Source organism: Panulirus ornatus, chromosome 13 (genome assembly GCF_036320965.1).
Source record: "Panulirus ornatus isolate Po-2019 chromosome 13, ASM3632096v1, whole genome shotgun sequence".
NCBI lineage: Eukaryota > Metazoa > Arthropoda > Malacostraca > Decapoda > Palinuridae > Panulirus > Panulirus ornatus.
The window spans coordinates 45,322,400-45,342,892 of record NC_092236.1 but is presented as its reverse complement, the minus strand read 5'-3'; the positions used below and the strand labels follow the sequence as shown (position 1 = coordinate 45,342,892).

At 40.6% G+C, this 20,493-nt stretch overlaps 1 protein-coding gene across 2 annotated transcripts; it reads right to left on the bottom strand.

The window, feature by feature from the left end:
* Positions 1 to 559: 559 nt before the first annotated feature.
* Positions 560 to 19,659, bottom strand: LOC139752832 (uncharacterized). 2 transcript variants are annotated; one of them, XM_071668777.1, is made up of 3 exons: positions 19,606 to 19,659; positions 4,886 to 5,047; positions 560 to 1,459 (listed from the first exon to the last, which is right to left on the bottom strand). In XM_071668777.1, exons 2-3 carry the CDS (start codon positions 5,045 to 5,047, stop codon positions 560 to 562), a joined length of 1,062 nt encoding a protein of 353 aa, XP_071524878.1. In that variant the 5' UTR covers positions 19,606 to 19,659. The 2 variants fall into 2 exon arrangements, with proteins under 2 accessions (XP_071524878.1, XP_071524877.1); XM_071668776.1 differs by having other exon boundaries at positions 19,529 to 19,642.
* Between the last annotated feature and the right edge of the window lie 834 nt (positions 19,660 to 20,493).

Below are 20,493 nucleotides of genomic sequence, written 5' to 3'. Positions count from 1 at the left end.
TTATATTTCTCTTTCGTAATCATAAACATAAGAGATTTTCATTTGACAAACTCCAGTTTTATAATGAACACAGAAATGATCAAAAATCTTATTGGTCAAATCAAGAAGTTTATAAACTAAACTATATTACAGTATTCTGATAAAACTAAAATCAAGCATAATCAACAAAAGTTTGTTAACAACATAAAAGGTAGTATAGGAAAAAACATGAGTCATATAATGAATGAATCGCATTGTCATATGACATAAAGCATCAAATGAGTTTACTGCGTCATATGACGTGAAGCTTCGAATATCACATTGACACATGCCGTGAATCTTCGAATAGATTAACCTCGTCACTTGACATGAAGCTTCGAATGAGCTTCACACCACATGACGTGAGGCTTCGAATGAATTATCGTAGAGCCTATGCGCCAGCCTGAGGAAGATGGGCGTCCTTGTGCATTTGCCAACCCGCAGTGTGGGGACTGGCCATTCCAGTGCTGCAGAATTTATTCTCATAACCTGTATGTAATTGAACTGGTCCCCAGAGAGTTCAGTCTTGTAGATATTGCTGTTAGGAATAAGATGGTGGTGGTGGTGGTGGTAGATAAGAGGGCTGGGTTGGTGGTGGTGGTGGAGCATAGGAAGGTTGGGGAAGTGGTGGTGATGGTTCATAAGAAGGCTGAGGTGGTTGTGGTGGTGGTGGATAGGAAGGCTGGGGTGGTGGTGGTGGTGGTGGAGGTGGTGGTGGTAGTGAATAGGAAGGCTTGGGTGGTGGTGGTGGTGGTGGAGGTGGTGGTGGTGGTGAATAGGAAGGCTGGGGTGGTGGTGGTGGTGGTGGAGGTGGTGGTGGTGGTGAATAGGAAGGCTGGGGTGGCGGTGGTGGCTGATAAGAAGGCTCCGGTGGTTTATAAGGGCAGACGGTCTTGTAGGATTCCTGGGTCTTCGTGATAGTGTGGTACTGTGGGACGGTCTCGGTTATGTACTTAGTTTGGTACTTAACCTCGGTTGTGGTCACGTACTTAGTGTTGTACACGGTGCTGTATACCGTCTGGTAATCCGTATGGGTTTGGTACTTGGTTTGTATCTGTGTTTTGGTGATGTAGGTTGGAACGTGCTGGGTGGTGGTGATGTAGTGGGGTTGGTACTTAACCTGTGTGACGTACTTGGTATTGTGTACAGTGCTAAACACGGTCTGGTACTCCGTTTGAGTCTTATACTTAGTCTGGTACTGGATCTTGGTGACGTAAGTTGGGACGTGCTGGGTGGTGGTGACATATTGGGTTTGGTACTGGGTTTTGTACAGGGTTTCCGTGTGGGTTACGTATTGGACCTGAGTCTTGACGACTGTCTCCGTGACATAATGAGGAACTAACTTGGTCTCGATTTGGGTCACGACCTGAGTCTTGTACCGCACTTGGTGGATTGTTGTGGGAACGATCTTTTCCTTGACGACCGTATGGTACACGGGCACCTGGAAAAGCAAGAGTAGCATTACTCTTCACACGATACCAGAAGGATAACAATAGTTAGAACTCATGATTTAGGCCTTTACAAGACTCCCTCCAGACAATGATTACATAATAACATTGTAGGAGTGGCGTCGTAAACCTCCTCCACAACCAAACATCTGGAGGATGGACATCCACCCAGCATTCATACGAGTTCCTGAAACGTTCCTGGTTCATGAAGCTTATCTGAGAGACAGATGCATCTTACACAAATACATGTTCGCCATATTTTTTTTCCGCCTTCTTAACTGCCTCTGCTCACTTCTCACTTGACTTTAGATCTCTAGAGATGATCAAACCTAAGACTTTTTCCTCATTTACCTATTGCAGTTCAAGAGAATTCATACTATAGCTTGCCTTTTCAGTTTTACTACCAACATGTAAAATTGTGCACCCACCTATCGACATTAAGGTTCATTTGCCTGTGAGCTCTGTCCGTCAGTTTATCTATATCCGTTTGAAGGAACAAATATTCAACCTATGTTGTAAATCCGCTTCGATATCTTACAATACAACCCATCATCAATATCAGTGATATATGTATATGTATAAATCTTCTGTTTCCCCTTTTAGAAAGTTAAATACAAGGAGGGGAGGGCGGCCTGATCGAGTAAGTAAGGAAAGGGTGAGAGAGATGTGTGGTGATGGGGAGAGTGTTGTTGGGAGAGCAGGGGAGGGGGGGGGGGAGTATGTTGAAGTGGTTTGGCCACGTGGAGAGACTGAGTGGGGAAAGACTGGCAAAGAGGATGTGTGTGTGTCAGAAGTGGAGAGAACGAGGAGAAGCGGGAGACCGAATTGGAGGATGGAAGGATGGAGTGAAGATTTTGAGCGATCGGGGCCTGATCATACAGGAGGGTGAGAGGCGTGCAAGGAATAGAGTGAGTCAGAGCGATGTGGTATACCGGGGTCGACGTGCTGTCAATGGATTGAACAAGGGCATATGAGGCGTCTGGGGGTAAGCCATATACCATATACATGAGAAAGAGAACTAACCTTAAGATTGACCCTTGTAGCTCACTGCTTATCATGTTTAGCCATTCTGAAGCTTAATCATAAATCACATCTCTGCGGCAAGTTAACCAATTTTTCTATTCTGAGGTACAGCCCCATCTATAGCATGTGTGGTGGCTTAACTTTAGTTAGTAACCTTTGATGTGCAACTTTACCGAATGCTTCTTGAAAATCTAGATAGACATTAGCACCTGCTTTACCTTCGTCATACTTGTTGATTACATTATTAAAGAAATCAAGCAGATTTCTCAGCCATGAACGATTTCGTCGACAACCATGTTGAAAACCATCCATAAAGTTACGTTCCTCTAAATGGGTTACAGTTCTATCCGGAATGATGGTTTCCATAAGATTACCAACCACAAGCGATTTATTTCCTTTTTTGAAAATGGGAGTTACATCAGCAAGCTTCCATTTCTCTGATACTTACCGCGCGGCAAGTTACTTGATGAAAAGAGCAGCCTAGGGTTTAACTATCTCTTTTTTCGTGTATTTCATTGTTTTCTGATGAAACGATCAAAGCTGCTGTTTATCTATCTTCACTCCATTTAGAGCTTATACATCTTCAACTCTTGTGCCTTCGTGTCGCAAAATGTTTTATGTTCTTAACAATGGAACTGGATTCGAGACTTCAGATGCATGAATTGTAAATGTAGATGAGGAAAAATCATTGAATTTTTTTGCCATGTCTTAGTTGTCGTGAGCCAAATCACCATTTTCAGTCATTAATGGACCTGTGGACTGGGTAATGACTCTCTTGCTTCTAACCTAACCATAGAGCTCATTCTGGTTTCTTTTGCTGTTTTCAGTAATATTTGTACGCTTCATACTGACGTTTACTATGACATATAAGTATCTTAGTTTCTCTATGCAGACCTACATAATTTGCTCCACCATATTGATTGCGGTCTTTAAGTCTCGTAAGTGCTGCTTACTTAGATAACAGAAGCTTATTTATGTCATCGTTCCACCTTTGTTGTTTCTGTTTAAGTATTTCTTACACACATTTCGTAAACGAGACACCTTATCTCCAAATCCTTTACCCCTCCTGAGACCACATTGTTCCTCCCGGTCTCATGCTCTGTACATGCCTCCAAACTCTCAATCACTGGTCTTATATAACTTTCCAGGTTCACTCAACAAACTGATGCTTACTTATTTTGAGCAGTTATCTTTAAACCATTGCCTTTATACAATGGCACTATGAACTTATTTCGCCAATCCTCAAGCACCTCAACATGATCCATGCAAATGTTGAAAATCCCTACAAATCAATCAACAACACAGTCATCACCTTTCTTAAGAAATCAAACTGCAGTGCCATCCATTCCAACAGCTCTGCCACATTCCATCTAACGCATGGCTTTCACCAACTCTTTTCTTTTCACCAAACCACCTTTGATAACTATTTCACTTTTCATACTTTCCTTACCTAAGTACTCCACATCTTCCACCCTTCCATTTCAAATATTCAACAATCCTTCAAAGTAACTACTCATTCTCCTCACCACCTCAACTCTGGCTGTTACCACTTCCCCACTTCCTCCCTTCGCCAAAGTTTTTCGCACGCCAGTAACTTCCTTCCAAAACCTTTTCTTATTCTTTCTAAAGTTTGCTAACACTCACTCGTTCACTGTAAACTCGTATATTTTCGCATCATTCATCATATGTAAGAAGATTCTGGGTATTCCTTCGGAATCTAATAGTGTTACAAATGAAACATAATGAGATAAATGAACTGCTTTAGCTTTACATTATTTGTGTGTATGTAGTGTCACTGTGACCTTTTTTTTCCGCACACACACACGCACACCCACACACACACACACACACACACACACACACACACACACACATTATATAGGTATGCTAAAGAGGGAGCCAATGTGTTAACAAATACAAAAAGCACAGTCAAATGTGTTTTTCATCCTAACATATTACCTCGGACAAAGAATTTCCCTTTGAATAGCATGTAACAAAAACTACGTTGTTTGATAGCTGCAAATTGTTTGTCTATCTTTTTTCTTTGTATGTAATGTGAAAAAATGCATCAAAATGTTTATCCTTTAGTTAAACCCTGTCTTCAACAATCAGACCCACATGAATGAAATGAACGCTACATCTCTTTCTGAATTTCAGTGACGTATAGGCCAAACTTTCTTCACAAAATGAGATGAGCATTGGACAATGCGTGGACCAATGCTGAGACATCTGCAGTTGCATCTCAGATAACTACATTGGAAATCAAAGTTACAAATGAGAAAAATTTACAAATGAGAACAGAAAAGAAGTTCATATTAGGCATGCTACTCTTACCCAGAGATCCCACTTAACGGGCGACTATACCTTGAATGAATACAGTGGCAACCGTGACTGACCTTCTCGACTTTCTTGATGACGTGGGGGACGTACTTCACTTCCGGCTCACATTTGAACAGCTTATCCAGATAGGATAACTTAGGTAAGGGTCCAGGCTCACCCTCCACCACCGCCATCACCACAGCCAACACCACTATCCCACGTATTCCAGGCAGCATCATCTATGGGAGAAAATTCCAGCGGATCTTTTTTTTTTTCTGTTGAATGAGTCACACCATGACTATACAAGTACAAGCTATTTGAGAAATGCCCTTGCTATCTCAAAAGAAAGACAGAGAAGGCTCACTACAGCATTTAGCTTGCACACACCGGACTTAAACCATGTTCAGTAACTTCTAAAACCATAAATCCTTTATATACACTATTTTTGGCAGTTTTCAGCATTATAGCGCACTGAGGAAGCATGTAGGGCTCTTTTGTACCTGGAATTGGAACTGATATGTAAGCTGATAGAATGAGCAACAAGATGTTGCTGAAAATACTAAGTTTGTTTGTCTAAAGTTACATGGGAAGCGCCAGAAAACAACCGAAGAAAGGCCACATCCGTTCACATCCATACACGAGTTGTCATGTGTAATGCACCGAAACCAGGGATCCTTATCTACATCCAGGCCCCACACACTTTTCCATAGTTTACCCTGGACTATTCACCTGCCCTGGTTTAATCCACTTGACGGCATGTTGACCCAAATATAAAAAAGATATATATATATATATGTATATATATATATATATACATATATATATATATATATATATATATATATATATATATATATATATATATATATATATATATATATATATATATATATATATATATATATATATATATATATATTTCAGCGCATACAGACATATATATACAGAGACATAAATCTATATCCACATGTACATGCTCATACCTGATACCTTCAACAATTCCGTCGCCACCCCGCCCCACATAAAATGAGCCCCCCCCCCCTTCCAAAACACCCCCATCCCCCACCCCACCCCCGCGTGCACGCCAGTTAGCGCTAGGAAGGAGGAAAGGACAAAGGCCACATTCGTCCACACTCAGACTCTAGCTGTCATGTATAATGCACTGAAACCACAGCTCCCTTTCCACATCCAGACCCCAAAAAACTTTCCATGGTTTACCCCAGATGCTTCACATGCCCTAGTTCAGTCCATTGATAGCACGTCGACCCCGGTATACCATATAGTTCCAATTCACTCTAATCCTTGCAAGCCTTTCACACTCCTGTATGTTCAGGCCCCGATCGCTCAAAATCATTTCCACTCCATCCTTCCACCTCCAACTTGGTCTCCCACTTCTCATTCCCTCCACCTCTGACACATATATCCGTCTCGGTCAATCTTTCCTCACTCATTCTCTCCATGTGACCAAACCATTTCGAAACACCCTCTTCTGCTCTCTCAAGCACACTCTTTTTATTTCCACACATCTCTCTTACCCTTTCATTACTTATTCGATCAAACCAACTCACACCACATATTGTCCTCAAACATCTCATTTCTAACACATCCACCCTCCTCCGCACAACCCTATGTATAGCCCACGACTCGCAGTCATATAATATTTTTGGAACCACTATTCCTTCAAACATATCTATTTTTGCTTTCCAAGATAAACGCTCCCAGAACTTTCGCCACCTCCCCCACATAGGTATACGTATGTAAGTAGGAGAGATGGCCAGAGAGCGTTACTGGATTACGTGTTTATCAATAGGTGAGTGAAAGAGAGACTTTTGGATGTTAATGTGCTGAGAGGTGCAATTGGAGGGATGTCTGATCATTATCTTGTGAAGGCGAAGGTGAAGATTTATAGAGGATTTCTGAAAAGAAGAGAGAATGTTGGGGTGAAGAGAGTGGTGAGAGTAAGTGAGCTTGGGAGGAAGACTTGTGCGAGGAAGTACCAGGAGAGACTGAGTAAAGAATGGAAAAAGGTGAGAACAAAGAACGTAAGGGGAGTGGGGGAGTAATGGGATTTATTTAAAAAACAGTGATGGCTTGCGCAAAAGATGCTTGTGGCATGAGAAGCGTGGGAGATAGGCAGATTAGAAAGGGTAGTGAGTGGTGAGATGAAAAAGTACGACTATTAGTGAAAGAGAAGAGAGAGGCATTTGGGCGATATTTGCAGGGAAATGATGCAAATGACTGGAAGATGTATGAAAGAAAGAGTCAGGAGATCAAGAGAAAGGTGCAAGAGGTAAAAAAGAGGGCAAATGAGAGTTGGGATGACAGAGTATCATTAGATTTTAGGGAGAATAAAAAGATGTTCTGGAAGGAGGTAAATGAAGTGCGTAAGGCAAGGGAGCAAATGGGAACATCAGTAAAGGGGGCTAATGGGGAGGTGATAACAAGTAGTGGTGATGTGAGGAGATGGAGTGAGTATTTTGAAGGTTTGTTGAATGTGTTTGACGATAGGGTGGCAGATATAGGGTGTTTTGGTCGAGGTGGTGTGCAAAGTGAGATGGCTAGGGAGAATGATTTTATGAACAGAGAAGAGGTAGTAAAAGCTTTGCGGAAGATGAAAGCCGGCAAGGCAGCGGGTTTGGATGGTATTGCAGTGGAATTTATTAAAAAGGGGGGGGCTGACTGTACTGTTGACTGGTTGGTAAGGTTATTTAGTGTATGTATGACTCATGGTGAGGTGCCTGAGGATTGGCGGAATGCTTACATAGTATCATTGTACAAAGGCACAGGGGATAAGAGTAAGTGCTCATATTACAGAGGTATAAGATTGTTGAGTATTCCTGGGAAATTATATGGGAGAGTATTGTTTGAGAGGATGAAGGCATGTACAGAGCATCAGATTGGGGAAGAGAAGTGTGGTTTCAGAAGTGGCAGAGGATGTGTGGATCAGGTGTTTGCTTTGAAGAATGTATGTGAGAAATACTTAGAAAAGCAAATGGATTTGTATGTAGCATTTATGGATCCGGAGAAGGCATATGATAGAGTTGATAGAAAAGCTCTGTGGAAGGTATTAAGAATATATGGTGTGGGAGGCAAGTTGTTAGAAGCAGTGAAAAGTTTTTATCGAGGATGTAAGGCAAGTGTACGTGTAGGAAGAGAGGAAAGTGATTGGTTCTCAGTGAATGTAGGTTTGCGGCAGGGGTGTGTGATGTCTCCATGGTTGTTTAATTTGTTTATGGATGGGGTTGTTAGGGAGGTGAATCCAAGAGTTTTGGAAAGAGGGCAAGTATGAAGTCTGTTGGGGATGAGAGAGCTTGGGAAGTGAGTCAGTTGTTGCTCGCTGATGATACAACGCTGGTGGCTGATTCATGCGAGAAACTGCAGAAGCTGGTGACTGACTTTGGTAAAGTGTGAGAAAGAAGAAAGTTAAGAGTAAATGTGAATAAGAGCAAGGTTATTAGGTACAGTAGGGTTGAGGGTCAAGTCAATTGGGAGGTAAGTTTGAATGGAGAAAAACTGGAGGAAGTAAAGTGTTTTAGATATCTGAGAGTGGATCTGGCAGCGGATGGAACCATGGAAGCGGATGTGAATCATAGGGTGGGGGAGGGGGCGAAAATCCTGGGAGCCTTGAAGAATGTGTGGAAGTCGAGAACATTATCTCCGAAAGCAAAAATGGCTATGTTTGATGGAATAGTGGTTCCAACAATGTTGTATGGTTGCGAGGCGTGGGCTATGGATAGAGTTGTGCGCAGGAGGGTGGATGTGCTGGAAATAAGATATTGAGGATAATATGTGGTGTGAGGTGGTTTGATCGAGTAAGTAATGTAAGGGTAAGAGAGATGTGTAGAAATAAAAAGAGTATGGTTGGGAGAGCAGAAGAGGGTGTTTTGAAATGGTTTGGGCACATGGAGAGAATGAGTGAGGAAAGATTGACCAAGAGGATATATGTGTCGGAGGTGGAGGGAACGAGGAGAAGTGGGGGGCCAAATTGGAGGTGGAAAGATGAAGTGAAAAAGATTTCGAGTGATCGGGGCCTGAACATGCAGGAGGGTGAAAGGCGGGAAAGAAATAGAGTAAATTGGATCGATGTGGTATACCGGGGTCGACGTGCTGTCAATGGATTGAATCAAGGCATATGAAGCGTCTGGGGTAAACCATAGAAAGTTGTGTCGGGCCTGGATGTAGAAAGGGAGCTTTGGTTTCGGGCATTATTGCATGACAGCTAGAGACTGAGTGTGAACGAATGTGGCCTTTGTTGTCTTTTCCTAGCGCTACCTCGCACACATGAGGGGGGAGGAGGATGTTATTCCATGTGTGGCGAGGTGGCGATGGGAATGAATAAAGGCAGAAAGTGTGAATTGTGTGGATGTGTATATATATATGTGTCTGTGTGTGTATATATATGTGTACATTGAGATGTATGGGTATATACATTTGCGTGTGTGGACGAGTATGTATATGCATGTGCATGGGGGTGGGTTGGGCCATTTCTTACGTCTGTTTCCTTGTTCTACCTCGCAAACGCGGGAGACAGCGGCAAAAAAAAAAAAAAAAAAATATATATATATATATATATATATATATATATATATATATATATATATATATATATATATATATATATATATAAATTTTTTTTTCAAACTATTCGCCATTTCCCGCGTTAACGAGGTAGCGTTAAGAACAGAGGACTGGGCCTTTTTTGGAATATCCTCACCTGGTCCCCTCTGTTCCTCCTTTTGGAAAATTAAAAAAAAAAACGAGAGGGGAGGATTTCCAGCCCCCGCTCCCTCCCCTTTTAGTCGCCTTCTGCGACACGCAGGGAATACGTGGGAAGTATTCTTAATCCCCTATCCCCACGGATAATATATATAAATATATATATATATATATATATATATATATATATATATATATATATATATATATATATATATATATATATATATATATATATATATATATATATATACATATATATGTATATAAGAGAGATGTGTGGAAATAAAAAGAGTGCGGTTGAGAGAGCAGAAGAGGGTGTTTTGAAATGGTTTGGTCACATGGAGAGAATGAGTGGGGAAAGATTGACCAAGAGGATATATGTGTCAGAGGTGGAGGGAACGAGGAGAAGTGGGAGACCAAATTGGAGGTGGAAAGATGGAGTGAAAAAGATTTTGAGTTATCGGGGCCTGAACATGCAGGAGGGTGAAAGGCGTGCAAGGAATAGAGTGAATTGGAACGATGTGGTATACTGGGGTCGACGTGCTGTCAATGGATTGAACCAGGGCATGTGAAGCGTCTGGGGTAAACCATGCAAAGTGTGTGGGGCCTGGATGTGGAAAGGGAGCTGTGGTTTCGGTGCATTATTACATGACAGCTAGAGACTGAGTGTGAACCAATGGGGCCTTTGGTGTCTTTCCTAACGCTACCTCGCACACATGAGGGGGGAGGGGGTTGTTATTCCATGTGTGGCGAGGTGGCGATGGGAACAAATAAAGGCATACAGTATGAATTATGTACATGTGTATATATGTATATGTCTGTGTGTGTATATATATGTGTACATTGAGATGTATAGGTATGCATATTTGCGTGTGTGGACGTGTATGTATATACATGTGTATGTGGGCGGTTTGGGCCATTCTTTCGTCTGTTTCCTTGCGCTACCTCGCTAACGCGGGAGACAGCGACAAAGCAAAATAAATAAATAAATGAATAATAATAATGTAGGGAAACAGACGAAAGAATGGCCCAACCCACCCACATACACAAGTATATACGTAAACTCCAACACACGCACATATATATATATATATATATATATATATATATATATATATATATATATATATATATATATATATATATATATATATATATATATATATATACCTTATCCCTGGGGATAGGGGAGAAAGAATACTTCCCACGTATTCCCTGTGTGTCGTAGAAGGCGACTAAAAGGGGAGGGAGCGAGGGGCTGGAAATCCTCCCCTCTCAATTTTTTTTTAAATTTCCAAAAGAAGGAACAGAGAAGGGGGCCAGGTGAGGATATTCCCTCAGTGGCCCAGTTCTCTGTTCTTAACGCTACCTCGCTAACGCGGGAGATGGCGAATAGTTTGAAAAAAAAAAAAAAAAAAAAAAATATATATATATATATATATATATATATATATATATATATATATATATACGTTGGGATGTATAGGTATGTATATTTGCGTGTGTGGAGGTGTATGTATATACATGTGTATGTGGGTGGGTTGGGCCATTCTTTCGTCTGTTTCCTTGAGCTACCTCGCTGAAGCGGGAGACAGCGACAAAGCAAAATAAAAAAAAAAATATATATATATATATATATATATATATATATATATATATATATATATATATATATATATATATATATATATTTCTCCCCTATCCCTGGGGATAGGGGAGAAAGAATACTTCCCACGTACTCCCTGCGTATCGTAGAAGGCGACTAAAAGGGAAGGGAGCGGGGGGCTGGAAATCCTCCCCTCTCATTTTTTTTTAAATTTTCCAAAAGAAGGAACAGAGAGTGGGGCCAGCTGAGGATGTTCCCTCTAAGGCCCAGTCCTCTGTTCTTAACGCTATCTCGCTAATGCGGGAAATGGCGAATAGTATGAAAAAAAAAAGAATACATATATATATATATATATATATATATATATATATATATATATATATATATATGTATATATATATATATATATATATATATATATATATATATATATATATATATATATAAACATAAACAACTATAAACATTTACATCCCCTTTAAAAAAGTTCTGGGGAAGTCTGTCTCGATACACTGCGGGAAACTCTACCACCTGGCGGGGTTTGTGTTGCAATGGTTCCCGATTCACAAACGTAGTAGCATCACGCACTTAATTGCAGCATTCTGGTTGATAGGAGGTCAGACAGCATGTAGAGGAGTAGTACATTGGCATTATTTCCATATAAGGCATGCTCCTCTAAAGATGAAGTCATGGCAAAGGCTTCTTCATTTCTAAATCCTAAGGAGGATAACACCCCATCCAGTGCAGACTGTTTCAACTTTATGACGATTGCATCTGTTGCATTGTTGATAGCCGTTATAGCTGCACAATGATTGAACTGCGAAGCGATTATTGAACTGTAATAATGGACTTTCTGGAGGGAATCAATTTGCTGTGATATTGAGGTGCTATCACTTAGTGCTTCACCAGCGGCAGTTAAATCCCCTAAATGTTCCTGCAATACGGCTTCTTCTAGTTGCTCCCCTTCAACCTTTCTCCGTAGCTCTTCTAGAAATTTTTCAACACTGAGAACCGTACGTTCAAGCCTCTCCTTAATAGTGACTCTCATTGTCATAGGCTTCCCCAGAACTTTTTTAAAGGGGAAGTAAATGTTTATAGTTGTGTTACTGGAGTGATAGTTTTCATACATGGTGTTCTGACAAGAAAATAGTGAAAATTGGAGAAAAATGTAGCTTAGACATTGAAGCTTATTGATACAGTGGTTAAATTGATGAGAACTGCTATTGACGTTTGTGTGGATAAATTGTGCATTTCCTTTTTCCATAGCCAGAGGTTGAACCATTGTGTGACATTCAGTTTTTCGTTCATTTCAAGCTAGAAGTTTCAGTTTTCTAAATTGTTTCTTAAATTTTTCATATGTATGTATATGTATGTGTGTGTGTGTGTGTATGTGTGTATGTATGTGTATGTGTGTGTATGTGTATATGTATATATATATGTATATTATCCCTGGGGATAGGGGTGAAAGAATACTTCCCACGTATTCCTCGCGTGTCGTAGAAAGCGACTAGAGGGGACAGGAGCGGGGGGCCATAAATCCTCCCCTCCTTGTATTAACTTTCTAAAATGGGAAACAGAAGAAGGAGTCACGCGGGGAGTGCTCATCCTCCTCGAAGGCTCAGAGTGGGGTGCCTAAATGTGTGTGGATGTAACCAAGATGTGAAAAAAGGAGGGATAGGTAGTATGTTTGAGGAAAGGAACCTGGATGTTTTGGCTCTGAGTGAAACGAAGCTCAAGGGTAAAGGGGAAGAGTGGTTTGGGAATGCCTGGGGAGTAAAGTCAGGGGTTAGTGAGAGGACAAGAGCAAGGGAAGGAGTAGCAATACTCCTGAAACAGGAGTTGTGGGAGTATGTGATAGAGTGTAAGAAAGTAAATTCTCGATTGATATGGGTAAAACTGAAAGTTGATGGAGAGAGGTGGGTGATTATTGGTGCATATGCACCTGGGCATGAGAAGAAAGATCATGAGAGGCAAGTGTTTTAGGAGCAGCTGAATGAGTGTGTTAGTGGTTTTGATGCACGAGACCGGGTTATAGTGATGGGTGATTTGAATGCAAAGGTGAGTAATGTGGCAGTTGAGGGAATAATTGGTATACATGGGGTGTTCAGTGTTGTAAATGGAAATGGTGAAGAGCTTGTAGATTTATGTGCTGAAAAAGGACTGATGATTGGGAATACCTGGTTTAAAAAGAGAGATATACATAAGTATACTTATGTAAGTAGGAGAGATGGCCAGAGAGCGTTATTGGATTACGTGTTAATTGACAGGCGTGCGAAAGAGAGACTTTTGGATGTTAATGTGCTGAGAGATGCAACTGGAGGGATGTCTGATCATTATCTTGTGGAGGCTAAGGTGAAAATTTGTATGGGTTTTCAGAAAAGAAGAGTGAATGTTGGGGTGAAGAGGGTGGTGAGAGTAAGTGAGCTTGGGAAGGAGACCTGTGTGAGGAAGTACCAGGAGAGACTGAGAACAGAATGGAAAAAGGTGAGAACAATGGAAGTAAGGGGAGTGGGGGAGGAATGGGATGTATTTAGGGAATCAGTGATGGATTGCGCAAAAGATGCTTGTGGCATGAGAAGAGTGGGAGGTGGGTTGATTAGAAAGGGTAGTGAGTGGTGGGATGAAGAAGTAAGAGTACTAGTGAAAGAGAAGATAGAGGCATTTGGACGATTTTTGCAGGGAAAAAATGCAATTGAGTGGGAGATGTATAAAAGAAAGAGGCAGGAGGTCAAGAGAAAGGTGCAAGAGGTGAAAAAAAGGGCAAATGAGAGTTGGGGTGAGAGAGTATCATTAAATTTTAGGGAGAATAAAAAGATGTTCTGGAAGGAGGTAAATAAAGTGCGTAAGACAAGGGAGCAAATGGGAACTTCAGTGAAGGGCGCAAATGGGGAGGTGATAACAAGTAGTGGTGATGTGAGAAGGAGATGGAGTGAGTATTTTGCAGGTTTGTTGAATGTGTTTGATGATAGAGTGGCAGATATAGGGTGTTTTGGTCGAGGTGGTGTGCAGAGTGAGAGGGTTAGGGAAAATGATTTGGTAAACAGAGAAGAGGCAGTGAAAGCTTTGCGGAAGATGAAAGCCGGCAAGGCAGCAGGTTTGGATGGTATTGCAGTGGAATTTATTAAAAAAGGGGGTGACTGTATTGTTGACTGGTTGGTAAGGTTATTTAATGTATGTATGACTCATGGTGAGGTGCCTGAGGATTGGCGGAATGCGTGCATAGTGCCATTGTACAAAGGCAAAGGGGATAAGAGTGAGTGCTCAAATTACAGAGGTATAAGTTTGTTGATTATTCCTGGTAAATTATATGGGAGGGTATTGATTGAGAGGGTGAAGGCATGTACAGAGCATCAGATTGGGGAAGAGCAGTGTGGTTTCAGAAGTGGTAGAGGATGTGTGGATCAGGTGTTTGCTTTGAAGAATGTATGTGAGAAATACTTAGAAAAGCAAATGGATTTGTATGTAGCATTTATGGATCTGGAGAAGGCATATGATAGAGTTGATAGAGATGCTCTGTGGAAGGTATTAAGAATATATGGTGTGGGAGGAAAGTTGTTAGAAGCAGTGAAAAGTTTTTATCGAGGATGTAAGGCATGTGTACGTGTAGGAAGAGAGGAAAGTGATTGATTCTCAGTGAATGTAGGTTTGCGGCAGGGGTGTGTGATGTCTCCATGGTTGTTTAATTTGTTTCTGGATGGGGTTGTTAGGGAGGTGAATGCAAGAGTTTTGGAAAGAGGGGCAAGTATGAAGTCTGTTGGGGATGAGAGAGCTTGGGAAGTGAGTCAGTTGTTGTTCGCTGATGATACAGCGCTGGTGGCTGATTCATGTGAGAAACTGCAGAAGCTGGTGACTGAGTTTGGTAAAGTGTGTTGAAGAAGAAAGTTAAGAGTAAATGTGAATAAGAGCAAGGTTATTAGGTACAGTAGGGTTGAGGGTCAAGTCAATTGGGAGGTGAGTTTGAATGGAGAAAAACTGGAGGAAGTGAAGTGTTTTAGATATCTGGGAGTGGATCTGGCAGCGGATGGAACCATGGAAGCGGAAGTGGATCATAGGGTGGGGGAGGGGGCGAAAATTCTGGGGGCCTTGAAGAATGTGTGGAAGTCGAGAACATTATCTCGGAAAGCAAAAATGGGTATGTTTGAAGGAATAGTGGTTCCAACAATGTTGTATGGTTGCGAGGCGTGGGCTATGGATAGAGTTGTGCGCAGGAGGATGGATGTGCTGGAAATGAGATGTTTGAGGACAATGTGTGGTGTGAGGTGGTTTGATCGAGTAAGTAACGTAAGGGTAAGAGAGATGTGTGGAAATAAAAAGAGCGTGGTTGAGAGAGCAGAAGAGGGTGTTTTGAAATGGTTTGGGCACATGGAGAGAATGAGTGAGGAAAGATTGACCAAGTGGATATATGTGTCGGAGGTGAAGGGAACGAGGAGAAGAGGGAGACCAAATTGGAGGTGGACAGATGGAGTGAAAAAGATTTTGTGTGATCGGCTCCTGAACATGCAGGAGGGTGAAAGGAGGGCAAGGAATAGAGTGAATTGGAGCGATGTGGTATACCGGGGTTGACGTGCTGTCAGTGGAGTGAATCAAGGCATGTGAAGCGTCTGGGGTAAACCATGGAAAGCTGTGTAGGTATGTATATTTGCGTGTGTGGACGTATGTATATACATGTGTATGTGGGGGGGTTGGGCCATTTCTTTCGTCTGTTTCCTTGCGCTACCTCGTAAACGCGGAAGACAGCGACAAAGTATAATAAAAAAAAATAATAATATATATATATATATATATATATATATATATATATATATATATATATATATATATATATATATATATATATTTATTTATATATATATATATATATATATATATATATATATATATATATATATATATATATATATATATATATATATATATATATATATATATATATATCATTAAATTTTAGGGAGAATAAAAAGATGTTCTGGAAGGAGGTAAATAAAGTGCGTAAGACAAGGGAGCAAATGGGAACTTCAGTGAAGGGCGCAAATGGGGAGGTGATAACAAGTGGTGGTGATGTGAGAAGGAGATGGAGTGAGTATTTTGAAGGTTTGTTGAATGTGTTTGATGATAGAGTGGCAGATATAGGGTGTTTTGTTCGAGGTGGTGTGCAAAGTGAGAGGGTTAGGGAAAATGATTTGGTAAACAGAGAAGAGGTAGTAAAAGCTTTGCGGAAGATGAAAGCCGGCAAGGCAGCAGGTTTGGATGGTATTGCAGTGGAATTTATTAAAAAAGGGGGTGACTGTATTGTTGACTGATTGGTAAGGTTATTTAATGTATGTATGACTCATGGTGAGGTGCATTAGGATTGGCGGAATGCGTGCATAGTGCCATTGTACAAAGGCAAAGGGGATAAGAGTGAGTGCTCAAATTACAGAGGTAGAAGTTTGTTGAGTATTCCTGATAAATTATATGGGAGGGTATTGATTGAGAGGGTGAAGACATGTACAGAGCATCAGATTGGGGAAGAGCAGTGTGGTTTCAGAAGTGGTAGAGGATGTGTGGATCAGGTGTTTGCTTTGAAGAATGTATGTGAGAAATACTTAGAAAAGCAAATGGATTTGTATGTAGCATTTATGGATCTGGAGAAGGCATATAAGGCATATGATAGAGTTGATAGAGATGCTCTGTGGAAGGTATTAAGAATATATGGTGTGGGAGGCAAGTTGTTAGAAGCAGTGAAAAGTTTTTATCGAGGATGTAAGGCATGTGTACGTGTAGGAAGAGAGGAAAGTGATTGGTTCTCAGTGAATGTAGGTTTGCGGCAGGGGTGTGTGATGTCTCCATGGTTGTTTAATTTGTTTATGGATGGGGTTTTTAGGGAGGTGAATGCAAGAGTTTTGGAAAGAGGGGCAAGTATGAAGTCTGTTGGGGATGAGAGAGCTTGGGAAGTGAGTCAGTTGTTGTTCGCTGATGATACAGCGCTGGTGGCTGATTCATGTGAGAAACTGCAGAAGCTGGTGACTGAGTTTGGTAAAGTGTGTGAAAGAAGAAAGTTAAGAGTAAATGTGAATAAGAGCAAGGTTATTAGGTACAGTAGGGTTGAGGGTCAAGTCAATTGGGAGGTGAGTTTGAATGGAGAAAAACTGGAGGAAGTAAAGTGTTTTAGATATCTGGGAGTGGATCTGCCAGCGGATGGAACCATGGAAGCGGAAGTGGATCATAGGGTGGGGGAGGGGGCGAAAATTCTGGGAGCCTTGAAGAATGTGTGGAAGTCGAGAACATTATCTCGGAAAGCAAAAATGGGTATGTTTGAAGGAATAGTGGTTCCAACAATGTTGTATGGTTGCAAGGCGTTGGCTATGGATAGAGTGGTGCGCAGGAGGATGGATGTGCTGGAAATGAGATGTTTGATGACAATGTGTGGTGTGAGGTGGTTTGATCGAGTAAGTAACGTAAGGGTAAGAGAGATGTGTGGAAATAAAAAGAGCGTGGTTGAGAGAGCAGAAGAGGGTGTTTTGAAATGGTTTGGGCACATGGAGAGAATGAGTGAGGAAAGATTGACCAAGTGGATATATGTGTCGGAGGTGGAGGGAACGAGGAGAAGAGGGAGACCAAATTGGAGGTGGACAGATGGAGTGAAAAAGATTTTGTGTGATCGGCTCCTGAGCATGCAGGAGGGTGAAAGGAGGGCAAGGAATAGAGTGAATTGGAGCGATGTGGTATACCGGGGTTGCCGTGCTGTCAGTGGATTGAATCGGGGCATGTGAAGCGTCTGGGGTAAACCATGGAAAGCTGTGTAGGTATGTATATTTGCGTGTGTGGACGTATGTATATACATGTGTATGGGGGTGGGTTGGGCCATTTCTTTCGTCTGTTTCCTTGCGCTACCTCGCAAACGCGGGAGACATATATATATATAAATATATATATATATATATATATATATATATATATATATATATATATATATATATATATATATATATATATATATATATCTTTTTTCTTTCTTTCAAACTATTCGCCATTTCCCGCATTAGCGAGGTAGCGTTAAGAACAGAGGCCTGGGCCTTTGAGGGAATACCCTCACCTGGCCCAATTCTCTGTTCCTTCTTTTGGAAAATTAAAAAAAAATGAGAGGGGAGGATTTCCAGCCCCCCGCTCCCTCCCCTTTTAGTCGTCTTCTACGACACGCAGGGAATACGTGGGAAGTATTCTTTCTCCCCTATCCCCAGGGGGATATATATATATATATATATATATATATATATACACATATATACACATATATATATATATATATATATATATATATATATATATTCTATTATACAGCGACAAATTATAATATATATATATATATATATATATATATATATATATATATATATATTTATATATATATCAACAAAGTTATCACAAAGTTACTAGTGGAATACGAAAGTCCGTACTTCAGGTAAGAGCGATAGACACGTCTCATTGACCTGTCGCAAGGACCTGTACCACTGATCTGTCTCAAAGACAAGTGCTGTCTTACTGACCTGTCTCAGCGACATACCACAATAACCCATCTCAGGGACCTGTCTCATAGACCTGTTTGAAAGACCTGTCTCAATAACCTGACTCGCTGACCGATCTCAAGGACCTGTCTCATTACCTAGTGACCTGTCTCAGAGTTCTCCCTTAGGGACCTATCTCACTGACTTGTCTCACTGATCTGTTTCAAAGATCCGTCTCGGAGATCTAACCCAGAGTTCTGTCTCGGTGACCTGTCTCGCTAACCTGTCTCAGAGACCTGTCTTGATGAACTGTGTGAGGCAGTACAGCTCCTAAGAACCAACTCAGGATCAGCATAACTAAGTAGAGCAGGTATAGTCAAGCTATGACTCCGCAAACAAAGTTACACTTTAAAGCTTAACTAGTGACAAACAGTAGAATGCACAGCTTAAACAGTAATGAACACTAATACATTCATATCTAGTCAAGTAAGAGGTAGTAGACTTAGAACTTAACATTAGAAAGTCATTATTGTTATAACTTAAAGTCAGTAAAACATAAGTTTGTCAAAAGCTTACAAGGAACATTTGGCTTAAATGTAACGCAACGAGTAAGAAGCAAAACTTCTAAAAGAAGTTTGTTCTGTGGCAATAATGACAGTAGAGATAAGCGACATTAAGAACCTAAACTCCTACAAACAACAGAGTGACATGCAGCAAAATTTACGTACAGTTTGAACACAAAATCTTGAAGTTTTGAATGTTATACTAGGTTCTAAAATTGCCAGCAGACGTCACCTTCCTACTAAATTTTTCTATGTAGATTGTGTGAGAATTATGTTCTGTGGTTACTTTTAATCACTTCTACTTCAACAACCTGAGACTGGAGATAAAAAGTTCAAGGTAAAACTTACTAACGTATTTCCACGTATTACTGATATTAAACTTTTCCTATGATGTGCAGATGAGTAGATAAGGCACTCAACATTACCTATAATGTTGCTTACCGCGCGAGCTTGAAATAAAGACTAAAAGTAAAAGTAACATTGCTGTATATATATGTATATAGAGGGAAGGGGTACATGCTTTCGCTCTCTATATTTAGGACGGACTCTTTACAGAATGCTAACAACTCTACATGTATATTCATCACAGGAGATGATTGCTATGCCTCACGTGCTAAGAAAGGTGACCGCACCGACGTGTCGTCCAGCATCAACTTCCAGGTCAGGCGTGCTCTAGGGTCATTGTTCCTTCCACCTCCATTCCTTTAATGCGAAGGACTCAATACATCAGACATCTATCACCTCAGGGTAGGTGAAATCGCCAGACTCAATAGATAACGACGTTATTGCTTCAAAAAAAATTACTATAGAAATGCTTGCAGAACTTCCCACCGTGTATATATATATATATATATATATATATATATATATATATATATATATATATATATATATATATATATATATATATATATATATATATGTATATATATATGTGTGTGCCTACACTACAGACAGACACCCAGTCATGTTCTTGTAATACATACTCTCATTAACCGAAAAAAGTATATATATATATATATAAATATATATATATATATATATATATATATATATATATATATATATATATATATATATATATATATATATATATATATATATATATATATATATATATGCTTTTTTCTTTCATACTACCCGCCATTTCCCGCGTTAGCAAGGTAGCGGTAAGAACAGAGGACTGGACCTTTGCGGGAATATCCTCACCTGGCCCCCTTCTCTGTTCCTCCTTTGGAGAATTAAAAAAGCTGGGAGGGGAGGATTTCCAGCCCACCTCTCCATTCCCTTTTAGTCGCCTTCTAAGACACGCA

What these genes read in the sequence shown, in the direction of transcription:
- LOC139752832 (XM_071668777.1), bottom strand. Translation starts at nt 5,047, where the DNA reads ATGATGCTGCCTGGAATACGTGGGATAGTGGTGTTGGCTGTGGTGATG. An exon ending in TCATCAAGAAAGTCGAGAAG is followed by an intron (nt 1,460 to 4,885) that starts GTCAGTCACGGT and finishes TTGCTTTTCCAG; the next exon opens with GTGCCCGTGTACCATACGGT.